Source organism: Microcaecilia unicolor, chromosome 1 (assembly GCF_901765095.1).
Source record: "Microcaecilia unicolor chromosome 1, aMicUni1.1, whole genome shotgun sequence".
Taxonomy (NCBI): Eukaryota; Metazoa; Chordata; class Amphibia; order Gymnophiona; family Siphonopidae; genus Microcaecilia; species Microcaecilia unicolor.
This window is the reverse complement of record NC_044031.1, coordinates 34,104,702-34,118,329: the sequence shown is the minus strand read 5'-3', so window position 1 is coordinate 34,118,329 and position 13,628 is coordinate 34,104,702. Positions and strand designations below refer to the sequence as shown.

The 13,628-nt window shown below is 50.4% G+C and overlaps 2 protein-coding genes across 4 annotated transcripts in view; both read left to right on the top strand.

The window, feature by feature from the left end:
- Positions 1-13,628, top strand: part of LOC115464772 (oocyte zinc finger protein XlCOF6-like) — a 524,570-nt gene that overhangs the window by 376,033 nt on the left and 134,909 nt on the right. The window lies entirely within an intron of this gene.
- The window catches only part of LOC115464643 (oocyte zinc finger protein XlCOF6-like), a 28,310-nt gene continuing 17,270 nt past the window's right edge, over positions 2,589-13,628 (top strand). Inside the window, exon 1 of one of the 3 annotated variants that reach the window (XM_030195013.1) lies at positions 2,589-2,698. In XM_030195013.1, the coding sequence (XP_030050873.1) occupies positions 2,672-2,698 (27 nt within the window). In that variant the 5' untranslated portion in view covers positions 2,589-2,671. Of the gene's footprint in view, positions 2,699-6,816; positions 6,851-7,040; positions 7,076-13,628 lie in introns of those variants that run through there. The other 2 variants (XM_030195021.1, XM_030195007.1) reach the window with 2 other exon arrangements.

Below are 13,628 nucleotides of genomic sequence, written 5' to 3'. Positions count from 1 at the left end.
AAGAGAATAGAACTGATCCTGGAATCCAACTACATCAGAGGCCAAAAGATGAGTCTCCTGAACTAGAACAATGTCAGCCTGCAGTCTCCCAAAGTACAGCAATACCTTCTTACGTTTTATAGGATTGTTTAATCCTTGCACATTAAGAGAAATTAGTTTCATTTATAATGGGAAAAATGCAAGTATATAAATTAGAACAGCAGCATAGAATAACTCATGAAAGAGGCAGTAAAGTAGTAAATGGTACCAATGAAAGTGCAACCTGCCTGAAAACGGCGTTGCTGGAAGTCATCAGAGACGGCTGCAAGCTCATCCCCACACAAGTGGTAATATGGTCTGAGGACTCAAGACTTACGGATGACTGCAAGGCTCACTCTAGATAAGTGAAATTGTTTTGGGTTGTGCACAGTGAGTTTAAACTCTATTACACAGACTGAAAGTGTTGACCTATCATTAATGGGTGCCATTTGAGAAGTTGATTAGATTATTATAGTGGCATAGCTATGGGGAGCAACAGGGGCCTGGACACCCCCAAATTGGCTCCGGGGCCCCCCGGTTTGGCTGGCGGTGGTCTTACATTGCCTGGTGCTCTTGTCCTGTTTTCAGCACTGTGTACGCTCATTTTAATGAAACTGAGCATGACTATATAAGTTATAACACCCAGTTTGGGGGGGAAACAACAATAGTTACTTTTCTCCTGTAAGGAGTTGTTTTCTATTGTTCCTCTTTTCTGGGTGATTGTCAAAAAAAGTGATAGAAACCTTTAAGGGGAGTGGCAGTTATATTGAGCCCTCCCCAGCAGTTGAGATTTCATATTGTTTAAAAAAATATGTACTGAATCTCTTCTGACCCTTTTAGCAACATACTGATAGTTTAATATTGAGTTTTGCTTTCCAAATTATTACTTTGATTTTTACAAAATGTAGAAACAACACATACCACAAGATTATCCATCTTAATAAAAGAAGAGTAATTAACAATTGGCAAAATGTTCAATTGACATAGGTTCATGGGAGCCAACTTTTCTAAATTATTGGAGGTGCTAAACTCAATGGAAATGATCCCTCCCTGGACACAGTCAAGGAGTTTGTTCAATATTGGGGTGCAGCACCCACAGCACCCACAGAGCTGTCACGTATGCATATGTTAATGCTGTGTTGTGAAAAAAACAAAGTTCATACTGAGGAGATTGGGTAGGGCATATCTTCCCTTGGTCAGTAGGGATATAATCTCGCAAAAGATAGGTATAATTGTTCAAAGATACATTAGCACCTATGATTTCAGGTTTCCACAGTTGGATACCATGAAGCAGAGGTATTACAACAAATATGTTTGCCTTACCGTATATACAGCAAAAGAACATTTACAATAATACTCAGTACACTTGGTATTCAGTTCCTGAATGGATATCCATGCCAAACTGGGTATCCATTTGTAGAACAATGTCCGCCATACATAAGTCATTAACTCCAATCATATTCTTTATTGTTACATGCATAGGCGGTCGGTGGCCCAACTGTTTAGGGAGGCTAAAGGGGGTGGGGTTAGGGGTGGGGCCATGGGCGGAGCTTACATCCATAATTGTCTGACAACACACAGAAAAAAAAATAAGTAAAAATAAAAGTCACAATTAATACCTTTTATTAAATGTAGATATTAGATATGTATCATATGTCAAAGAATAAAGTGGTTGTTCAAAGCATATACTAACCACAATCACTCAACTGCAAAACATCAAGGTCAGGTATACATATAAAGTAGTGCATATGAGTTTATCTTGTTGGGCAGACTGGATGAACCGTACAGGTCTATTTCTGCCATCACCTACTATGTATGTTATGTTACTATGCACAAATTTGTGCAAAAACACATTCAGAACCTTACTGTAACATAAATATTACACTGGGCAGACCCTAATACACCAATATACCACCCATACGGAAAATGCAGACCGTCAACAATATGAAAAAAGGGATCATAATATCACAATTCTCATGTAGAGCCACAAAACACCCTTTTAGGGTGGATAGTGTTCACAATGAGCTCCTTTTATTAGCGACCATATGTAGATCTTTCAAGAGGTAGTGTGTCATGATTTAGGCTCTAAAACCCTTTCTGATGTTTTGGTGCCACCTCAGTAAGGCCAACACACAATCACTCCACTGCAAAACACTATACACAAACTTGTGCAAAAACACACTCATAACCTTACCAAACCATAACAGCACTAATTCCAAGGACAGGACGAGCTACAACTTTATGTATGGAAAGGCAGCACTGTAATTACACCGGGCTGTAAAACACCAGTACACAACCTAGTGAAAAAAACAAAAAGGGCTGCAAATACTACATGCTAAAGTTTGCTGACACATATACAAATTCTCCTGTTGTAATACAGTCTGGGACAGTGTGTACAGGATCAGCTCCTCTGGTGTCAGTGCTGGGAGAATCCAGGAGATGGCAGCAGTCAGAGGTGGCTCTCTCCTCAACATCCCTCCCTCTTCCCTCTCTCCTGCTTCTCTTCTCTCTGATCTGTCCCCAGATTTCCCACTTCCCTTCCCTTTCTCAGTCTCTCTATGTGAACTTAGCCATTAGAAGCTGAGCAGCACCTACACTGATCCAGCAAAGAGGGAGCAAGGGCTGTAAATCAGCTGTTAAGAAGGGCAGGAGAATGGCTGCAGGGCTTTGTGCTCAGCAGGTAGGAGACTGGCAGGAGGTGGGCAGCAGGGGATGCAGTGCCAGGCAATGTCATGCAACCTCTGATACACACATGGGACATGGAAAGTTCTTCTTCCTGGTTCCCCTCCCTTCACAGGGGCTGGAAATGGTGCTGTGGAGAAGGGCAGGAGAATGGCTTCAGGGCTTTGTGCTCAGCAGGTAGGAGACTGGCAGGAGGTGGGCAGCAGGGGATGCAGTGCCAGGCAATGTCATGCAACCTCTGATACACACATGGTGCATGGAGCAAGCAGACGAAAAAGAAAGTTCTTCTTCCTGGTTCCCCTCACTTCAAAGGGCTGCTGCTCCTGAGCCAGCAAAGAGGGAGCCAGGGCTGGAAATGGTGCTGTGCAGAAGGGCAGGAGAATGGCTGCAGGGCTTTGTGCTCAGCAGGTAGGAGACTGGCAGGAGGTGGGCAGCAGGGGATGCAGTGCCAGGCAATGTCATGCAACCTCTGATACACACATGGTGCATGGAGCAAGCAGACGAAAAAGAAAGTTCTTCTTCCTGGTTCCCCTCCCTTCACAGGGGCTGGAAATGGTGCTGTGGAGAAGGGCAGGAGAATGGCTTTGTGCTTTGTGCTCAGCAGGCAGGTAGGAGACTGGCAGGAGGTGGGCAGCAGGGGATGCAGTGCCAGGCAATGTCATGCAACCTCTGATACACATAAAAGAAAGTTCTTCTTCCTGGTTCCCCTCCCTTCACAGGGCTGGAAATGGTGCTATGGAGAAGGGCAGGAGAATGGCTGCAGGGCTTTGTGCTCAGTGGGTAGGAGACTGGCAGGAGGTGGGCAGCAGGGGATGCAGTGCCAGGCAATGTCATGCAACCTCTGATACACACATGGTGCATGGAGCAAGCAGACGAAAAAGAAAGTTCTTCTTCCTGGTTCCCCTCCCTTCATAGGGCTGCTGAGCCAGCAAAGAGGGAGCCGGGGCTGGAAATGGTGCTGTGGAGAAGGGCAGGAGAATGGCTGCAGGGCTTTGTGCTTAGCAGGTAGGAGACTGGCAGGAGGTGGGCAGCAGGGGATGCAGTGCCAGGCAATGTCATGCAACCTCTGATACACACATGGTGCATGGAAAGTTCTTCTTCCTGGTTCCCCTCCCTTCACAGGGCTGGAAATGGTGCTGTGGAGAAGGGCAGGAGAATGGCTGCAGGGCTTTGTGCTCAGCAGGTAGGAGACTGGCAGGAGGTGGGCAGCAGGGGATGCAGTGCCAGGCAATGTCATGCAACCTCTGATACACACATGGTGCATGGAGCAAGCAGACGAAAAAGAAAGTTCTTCTTCCTGGTTCCCCTCCCTTCATAGGGCTGCTGAGCCAGCAAAGAGGGAGCCGGGGCTGGAAATGGTGCTGTGGAGAAGGGCAGGAGAATGGCTGCAGGGCTTTGTGCTCAGCAGGTAGGAGACTGGCAGGAGGTGGGCAGCAGGGGATGCAGTGCCAGGCAATGTCATGCAACCTCTGATACACACATGGTGCATGGAGCAAGCAGACGAAAAAGAAAGTTCTTCTTCCTGGTTCCCCTCCCTTCATAGGGCTGCTGAGCCAGCAAAGAGGGAGCCGGGGCTGGAAATGGTGCTGTGGAGAAGGGCAGGAGAATGGCTGCAGGGCTTTGTGCTCAGCAGGTAGGAGACTGGCAGGAGGTGGGCAGCAGGGGATGCAGTGCCAGGCAATGTCATGCAACCTCTGATACACACATGGTGCATGGAGCAAGCAGACGAAAAAGAAAGTTCTTCTTCCTGGTTCCCCTCCCTTCATAGGGCTGCTGAGCCAGCAAAGAGGGAGCCAGGGCTGGAAATGGTGCTGTGCAGAAGGGCAGGAGAATGGCTGCAGGGCTTTGTGCTCAGCAGGTAGGAGACTGGCAGGAGGTGGGCAGCAGGGGATGCAGTGCCAGGCAATGTCATGCAACCTCTGATACACACATGGTGCATGGAGCAAGCAGACGAAAAAGAAAGTTCTTCTTCCTGGTTCCTCTCCCTTCACAGGGCTGCTGCTCCTGAGCCAGCAAAGAGGGAGCCAGGGCAGGAGAATGGCTGCAGGGCTTTGTGCTCAGCAGGTAGGAGACTGGCAGGAGGTGGGCAGCAGGGGATGCAGTGCCAGGCAATGTCATGCAACCTCTGATACACACATGGTGCATGGAGCAAGCAGACGAAAAAGAAAGTTCTTCTTCCTGGTTCCTCTCCCTTCACAGGGCTGCTGCTCCTGAGCCAGCAAAGAGGGAGCCAGGGCAGGAGAATGGCTGCAGGGCTTTGTGCTCAGCAGGTAGGAGACTGGCAGGAGGTGGGCAGCAGGGGATGCAGTGCCAGGCAATGTCATGCAACCTCTGATACACACATGGTGCATGGAAAGTTCTTCTTCCTGGTTCCCCTCCACAGGGCTACTGCTCCTGAGCCGGGGCTGGAAATGGTGCTGTGGAGAATGGCTGCAGGGCTTTGTGCTCAGCAGGTGGGAGACTGGCAGGAGGTGGGCAGCAGGGGATGCAGTGCCAGGCAATGTCATGCAACCTCTGATACACACATGGTGCATGGAAAGTTCTTCTTCCTGGTTCCCCTCCCTTCACAGGGGCTGGAAATGGTGCTGTGGAGAAGGGCAGGAGAATGGCTGCAGGGCTTTGTGCTCAGCAGGTAGGAGACTGGCAGGAGGTGGGCAGCAGGGGATGCAGTGCCAGGCAATGTCATGCAACCTCTGATACACACATGGGACATGGAAAGTTCTTCTTCCTGGTTCCCCTCCCTTCACAGGGGCTGGAAATGGTGCTGTGGAGAAGGGCAGGAGAATGGCTTCAGGGCTTTGTGCTCAGCAGGTAGGAGACTGGCAGGAGGTGGGCAGCAGGGGATGCAGTGCCAGGCAATGTCATGCAACCTCTGATACACACATGGGACATGGAAAGTTCTTCTTCCTGGTTCCCCTCCCTTCACAGGGGCTGGAAATGGTGCTGTGGAGAAGGGCAGGAGAATGGCTGCAGGTAGGAGACTGGCAGGAGGTGGGCAGCAGGGGATGCAGTGCCAGGCAATGTCATGCAACCTCTGATACACACTTGGTGCATGGAGCAAGCAGGCGAAAAAGAAAGTTCTTCCTGGTTCCCCTCCCTTCACAGGGGCTGGAAATGGTGCAGTGGAGAAGGGCAGGAGAATGGCTGCAGGGCTTTGTGCTCAGCAGGTAGGAGACTGGCAGGAGGTGGGCAGCAGGGGATGCAGTGCCAGGCATGTCATGCAACCTCTGATACACACATGGTGCATGGAAAGTTCTTCTTCCTGGTTCCCCTCCCTTCACAGGGCTGGAAATGGTGCTGTGGAGAAGGGCAGGAGAATGGCTGCAGGGCTTTGTGCTCAGCAGGTAGGAGACTGGCAGGAGGTGGGCAGCAGGGGATGCAGTGCCAGGCAATGTCATGCAACCTCTGATACATACATGGTGCATGGAAAGTTCTTCTTCCTGGTTCCCCTCCCTTCACAGGGCTGGAAATGGTGCTGTGGAGAAGGGCAGGAGAATGGCTGCAGGGCTTTGTGCTCAGTGGGTAGGAGACTGGCAGGAGGTGGGCAGCAGGGGATGCAGTGCCAGGCAATGTCATGCAACCTCTGATACACACATGGTGCATGGAGCAAGCAGACAAAAAAGAAAGTTCTTCTTCCTGGTTCCCCTCCCTTCATAGGGCTGCTGAGCCAGCAAAGAGGGAGCCGGGGCTGGAAATGGTGCTGTGGAGAAGGGCAGGAGAATGGCTGCAGGGCTTTGTGCTTAGCAGGTAGGAGACTGGCAGGAGGTGGGCAGCAGGGGATGCAGTGCCAGGCAATGTCATGCAACCTCTGATACACACATGGTGCATGGAAAGTTCTTCTTCCTGGTTCCCCTCCCTTCACAGGGCTGGAAATGGTGCTGTGGAGAAGGGCAGGAGAATGGCTGCAGGGCTTTGTGCTCAGCAGGTAGGAGACTGGCAGGAGGTGGGCAGCAGGGGATGCAGTGCCAGGCAATGTCATGCAACCTCTGATACACACATGGTGCATGGAGCAAGCAGACTAAAAAGAAAGTTCTTCTTCCTGGTTCCCCTCCCTTCATAGGGCTGCTGAGCCAGCAAAGAGGGAGCCAGGGCTGGAAATGGTGCTGTGGAGAAGGGCAGGAGAATGGCTGCAGGGCTTTGTGCTCAGCAGGTAGGAGACTGGCAGGAGGTGGGCAGCAGGGGATGCAGTGCCAGGCAATGTCATGCAACCTCTGATACACACATGGTGCATGGAGCAAGCAGACGAAAAAGAAAGTTCTTCTTCCTGGTTCCCCTCCCTTCATAGGGCTGCTGAGCCAGCAAAGAGGGAGCCGGGGCTGGAAATGGTGCTGTGGAGAAGGGCAGGAGAATGGCTGCAGGGCTTTGTGCTGAGCAGGTAGGAGACTGGCAGGATGTGGGCAGCAGGGGATGCAGTGCCAGGCAATGTCATGCAACCTCTGATACACACATGGTGCATGGAAAGTTCTTCTTCCTGGTTCCCCTCCCTTCACAGGGCTGGAAATGGTGCTGTGGAGAAGGGCAGGAGAATGGCTGCAGGGCTTTGTGCTCAGCAGGTAGGAGACTGGCAGGAGGTGGGCAGCAGGGGATGCAGTGCCAGGCAATGTCATGCAACCTCTGATACACACTTGGTGCATGGAGCAAGCAGACGAAAAAGAAAGTTCTTCTTCCTGGTTCCCCTCCCTTCACAGGGCTGCTGCTCCTGAGCCAGCAAAGAGGGAGCCAGGGCAGGAGAATGGCTGCAGGGCTTTGTGCTCAGCAGGTGGGAGACTGGCAGGAGGTGGGCAGCAGGGGATGCAGTGCCAGGCAATGTCATGCAACCTCTGATACACACATGGTGCATGGAGCAAGCAGACGAAAAAGAAAGTTCTTCTTCCTGGTTCCCCTCCCTTCACAGGGGCTGGAAATGGTGCTGTGGAGAAGGGCAGGAGAATGGCTGCAGGGCTTTGTGCTCAGCAGGTAGGAGACTGGCAGGAGGTGGGCAGCAGGGGATGCAGTGCCAGGCAATGTCATGCAACCTCTGATACACACATGGTGCATGGAAAGTTCTTCTTCCTGGTTCCCCTCCCTTCACAGGGCTGGAAATGGTGCTGTGGAGAAGGGCAGGAGAATGGCTGCAGGGCTTTGTGCTCAGCAGGTAGGAGACTGGCAGGAGGTGGGCAGCAGGGGATGCAGTGCCAGGCAATGTCATGCAACCTCTGATACACACATGGTGCATGGAGCAAGCAGACGAAAAGAAAGTTCTTCTTCCTGGTTCCCCTCCCTTCACAGGGGCTGGAAATGGTGCTGTGGAGAAGGGCAGGAGAATGGCTGCAGGGCTTTGTGCTGAGCAGGTAGGAGACTGGCAGGAGGTGGGCAGCAGGGGATGCAGTGCCAGGCAATGTCATGCAACCTCTGATACACACATGGTGCATGGAAAGTTCTTCTTCCTGGTTCCCCTCCCTTCACAGGGCTGGAAATGGTGCTGTGGAGAAGGGCAGGAGAATGGCTGCAGGGCTTTGTGCTCAGCAGGTAGGAGACTGGCAGGAGGTGGGCAGCAGGGGATGCAGTGCCAGGCAATGTCATGCAACCTCTGATACACACATGGGGCATGGAAAGTTCTTCTTCCTGGTTCCCCTCCCTTCACAGGGCTGGAAATGGTGCTGTGGAGAAGGGCAGGAGAATGGCTGCAGGGCTTTGTGCTCAGCAGGTAGGAGACTGGCAGGAGGTGGGCAGCAGGGGATGCAGTGCCAGGCAATGTCATGCAACCTCTGATACACACATGGGACATGGAAAGTTCTTCTTCCTGGTTCCCCTCCCTTCACAGGGGCTGGAAATGGTGCTGTGGAGAAGGGCAGGAGAATGGCTGCAGGTAGGAGACTGGCAGGAGGTGGGCAGCAGGGGATGCAGTGCCAGGCAATGTCATGCAACCTCTGATACACACATGGTGCATGGAGCAAGCAGACGAAAAAGAAAGTTCTTCTTCCTGGTTCCCCTCCCTTCACAGGGCTGGAAATGGTGCTGTGGAGAAGGGCAGGAGAATGGCTGCAGGTAGGAGACTGGCAGGAGGTGGGCAGCAGGGGATGCAGTGCCAGGCAATGTCATGCAACCTCTGATACACACATGGTGCATGGAGCAAGCAGACGAAAAAGAAAGTTCTTCTTCCTGGTTCCCCTCCCTTCACAGGGCTGGAAATGGTGCTGTGGAGAAGGGCAGGAGAATGGCTGCAGGGCTTTGTGCTGAGCAGGTAGGAGACTGGCAGGAGGTGGGCAGCAGGGGATGCAGTGCCAGGCAATGTCATGCAACCTCTGATACACACATGGGACATGGAAAGTTCTTCTTCCTGGTTCCCCTCCCTTCACAGGGGCTGGAAATGGTGCTGTGGAGAAGGGCAGGAGAATGGCTGCAGGTAGGAGACTGGCAGGAGGTGGGCAGCAGGGGATGCAGTGCCAGGCAATGTCATGCAACCTCTGATACACACATGGTGCATGGAGCAAGCAGACGAAAAAGAAAGTTCTTCTTCCTGGTTCCCCTCCCTTCACAGGGCTGGAAATGGTGCTGTGGAGAAGGGCAGGAGAATGGCTGCAGGGCTTTGTGCTCAGCAGGTAGGAGACTGGCAGGAGGTGGGCAGCAGGGGATGCAGTGCCAGGCAATGTCATGCAACCTCTGATACACACATGGTGCATGGAGCAAGCAGACGAAAAAGAAAGTTCTTCTTCCTGGTTCCCCTCCCTTCACAGGGCTGGAAATGGTGCTGTGGAGAAGGGCAGGAGAATGGCTGCAGGGCTTTGTGCTCAGCAGGTAGGAGACTGGCAGGAGGTGGGCAGCAGGGGATGCAGTGCCAGGCAGCCTCTGACACACAAGCAGAAGAAGAAATGAGCCTGGCACTGCTCAATCCCTTCCTTGGGCTCTAGTTCTGCTCTTTATTCCCTGCAGCTCCTCAGGCTCTTCGTCCTGACTCGCCTGGCTTTATTTATTTATTTGTAGCATTTGAATCCCACATTTTCCCACATGTTAGCAGGCTCAATGTGGCTTACAGAATACAGTAATAGTGAACGCCAAGTACGGTAGGTGTTAAATACAGTTAGAAAAAGGGTCAGGTAAGGTAGGGGTAAATGGGTACAATAAGGGACAAGGAAATAAGAAATAAAAAATGTCCCTTGCAATGTATGTGGTGATGCATGGTAAAGTTAAGGCAGTTAAGTAGAATCAGTAAGGGTAGGCCTTGCAAAACAGATAGGTCTTTAAAGAGGTTCTCAGTTTCTGTTTCCTGTGATCTCTTTAGATTCGTTTTCCTTTCTGTCCCCTTTCTCTTTTCCACTCTCCCAGCTTTTTCTACAGCTTCACCCCGCTTCCCTTTCACCGTTCTAACCGCAGCTTCACATTTGGATTTCAGGTCAGACTATTCCTACCCATGTTTGCATCGGATGTATTATGTGGCAATGTCATTGCAGGTGGCTTCTCTAGAGCCACAGAATAGACATAGTCACCAGACGACTTACTATTAAGGTGACTAAGAAAAAATCCAAAAGTATACTATCAATCACTAGCGTATGGAAATATAATGTCCTGATCGAGCCATCTATAATAAAGATAACAGTAATGAACTAATAGGTAGAAAAGAAGCTCAGAGAAAGAGGCTGCCGACATGGCATTATTTACTATTACTACTTATCATTTCTGTAGTGCTACTAGACATACGCAGCGCTGTACACTAGACATAAAGAGACAGTCCCTGCTCGAAAGAGCTTACAAACTAACTAGGACAGACAAACAGGACAAATAAGGGATAAGGGAGTTACAAAGGTGGGAACGATAAAAATGTGAGAGAGGATTAGGAGTTAAAAGCGACATCAAAAAGGTGGGCTTTTAGCCTAGATTTGAAGACAGCCAGAGATGGAGCTTGACGTACAAGCTGAGGAAGTCTATTCCAGGCATATGGTGCAGCAAGATAAAAGAGTTAGCAGTGGAGGAGAAGGGTGCGGGTAAGAGATTTACCCAGTGAACGGAGTTCCCGGGGAGGAATGTAGGGAGAGATGAGAGTAGCGAGGTACTGAGGAGCTGCAGAGTGAATGCACTTATAGGTCAATAAGAGGAGTTTGAACTGTATGTGGAAACGCATAGCGACACTGGCGGAATAGAAGTCGGGCAGCAGAATTTGGAATGAATTTGAATTTAAATGAAGCATCACTCACTTTCTCTGACCAGCTGCCTAAGTGGCCTAACAGCCAATCTCAGTCATGGACCCCATGCCTAAACTGTGTGTCCAGCATGCATTTTGTGTAGAAAAAAAAAATGTGGTTCACAATGTAAACGTATTATCCAAAATCAGTGCCCAAAAATAAGTAAATGCATCTTCATTAAGATTAAGGTGCAGCAACTAAGATTATTCTTAAAAGAGTGCAATTTTCAAATGTTCAAAAAGCAGCAGGCTGTTCTGTTCCTACTAATGGGCCTTTTTACTAAGCTGCGGGCTTTCCCGCATGCTTAAGGCCATTTTAGCACAGCAGTAAAATGGCTGACTTTCAATTTTGTATTAATGGCCACACGTTAATGTTTACACAATAAAACGGGTTCTCAATGAATATTAGTGCGTGGAGGAAAAAGCCTCGAAAAACTCCCAGACACATGAAAAAGTCTATAGGGAGCTGGACTTTCTCAGACTGGATGGACCGTACAGGTCTTTCTCTGCAGTCATCTACTATGTTATTATCTAGCTTATTTTCGAAAGGGAAGGACGCCCATCTTCCGACACAAATCGGGAGATGGGCATCCTTCTCTCAGGGTCGCCCAAATCGGCATAATTGAAATCCGATTTTGGGCGTACCCAACTGCTTCCCATCGCGGCGACAACCAAAGTTCCCGGGGGCGTGTCGGAGGCCTAGCGAAGGTGGGACTGGGGCATGCCTAACAGAGGGGCGTCCTCAAGCAATAATGGAAAAAAGAAGGGCGTCTGTGATGAACACTTGGCCGACTTTACTTGGTCCTTTTTTTTTTTACGACCAAGCCACAAAAGTGTGCCCTAAATGACCAGATGACCACCGGAGGGAATCGGGGATGACCTCCCCTGACTCCCCCAGTGGTCACTAACCACCTCCCACCCTGAAAATACAACTTTAAAAACTTTTGTTTTTTGTTTTTTTTTAGAGTATGGGTGAAGGACCTCCTTCGCTATGCCTCCGTCCCTGCAACGGCAGTTGAGGACGTCCTTCGAAATGCCTCCGTCTGTGCGACGGCAGTTGAAGACGTCCAAAATGTGGATGTTTCTGTGAGAAGGACGTCCATGCCTGCTATGCCTCTGACACCCTCTTTATTTGGATTTTGGATCACAAGTAGCAGCAGTGGTATTTGAACTGGCCACCTCTGGATTACAAGACCAGTGCTCTAAACACTAGGCCACTCCTCCACTCCACTCCCTTGAAATTTGGCCATTCCTGTGTGTGTGTGGGGGGGGCAGTATGCAGGGCCCTGGGGGGGGGCGTAATGTGTGTGTCAGCGGAGGCATAACGAGGGCGTGGACGTCCTTCTTTCAAACATTTTGGGCGTCCTCAACTGCCCCCCCCCCCCCCCCCCACAGGGATGGCCAAATTTCAAAGGAGTGGAGTGGAGGAGTGGCCTAGTGGTTAGAGCATTGGTCTTGCAATCCAGAGGTGGCCAGTTCAAATCCCACTGTTGCTACTTGTGATCCAAATAATTAAAGGGGGTGTCAGAGGCATAGCAGGCATGGACGTCCTTCTCACAGAAACATCCAGGCATGGACGTCCTTCTCACAAACATCCACATTTTGGATGTCCTCAACCGTCGCAGGGACAGAGGCATATCAAAGGACATCCTCAACTGCCGTTGCAGGGACGGAGGCATAGAAATATCCAGTGTACCTGAATAACTCACCTTGAGCTACTACTGAAAAAGGTGTGAGCAAAATCTAAATTAAATAGCAAAGGACGTCCTCAACTGCTGTCGCGGAGGCATAGCAAAGGACATCCTTCACCCATACGCTAAAAAAAAAAGACAAAAATTTTTAAAGTTGTTTTTTTTCGGGGTGGGAGGTGGTTAGTGACCACTGCATGCCTTTTTCCATTCAGTTAGTGCATCAGTTAGTCCACTGCAGTGCCCCCTAGGGTGCCCGGTTGGTGTCCTGGCATGTCAGGGGGACCAGTGCACTACGAATGCTGGCTACTCCCATGACCAAATGACTTGGATTTGGTCGTTTTTGAGATGGGCGTCCTCAGTTTCCATTATCGCCGAAAACCGGGGATAACCATCTCTAAGGTCGACCTTAATGTTGGGATTTGGGCGCCCCCAGCTGTATTATCGAAACGAAAGATGGACGCCCATGTTGTTTCGATAATACGGGTTTCCCCGCCCCTTCACCGGGACGTCCTTAGCGATGGGTGCCCTTAGAGATGGTCGTCCCTGTTCGATTATGCCCCTCAACGTTACTATGTTACTATTCGCCTTATTTTCGAAAGTGATGGGCGCCCAGATTTTGACCCAAATCGGGAGATGGGCGCCTTTCTCCCATGGGCCCCCAAATCGGTATAATTGAAAGCCGATTTTGGGCGTCTTCAACTGCAATCTGTCGCGGAAACAGGCAAAGTTGACGGGGCGTGTCGGAGGCGTGGTGAAGGCGGGACTGGGGTGTAGTTATCAGCCAAGGAGAGATGGGCACCCTCGGCCGACAATCAAAAAAAGAAAGGCGTTTTTACCATGAATTTGGGTCTTTTTTTTTTACCCTTTTTTTCCATGAACAAGTACCTTAAATGACCACATGACCACCGGAGGGAATCGGGGATGATCACCCCTGACTCCCCCAGTGGTCACTAACTCCCTCCCACCATAAAATAACAAACTTTAAGAACTTTTTTTTCCAGCCTGTATGCCACCCTCAAATGCCATACCCAGCTCCATCACAGCAGTATGCAGGTCCCTGGAGCAGTTGTTAGTGGGGT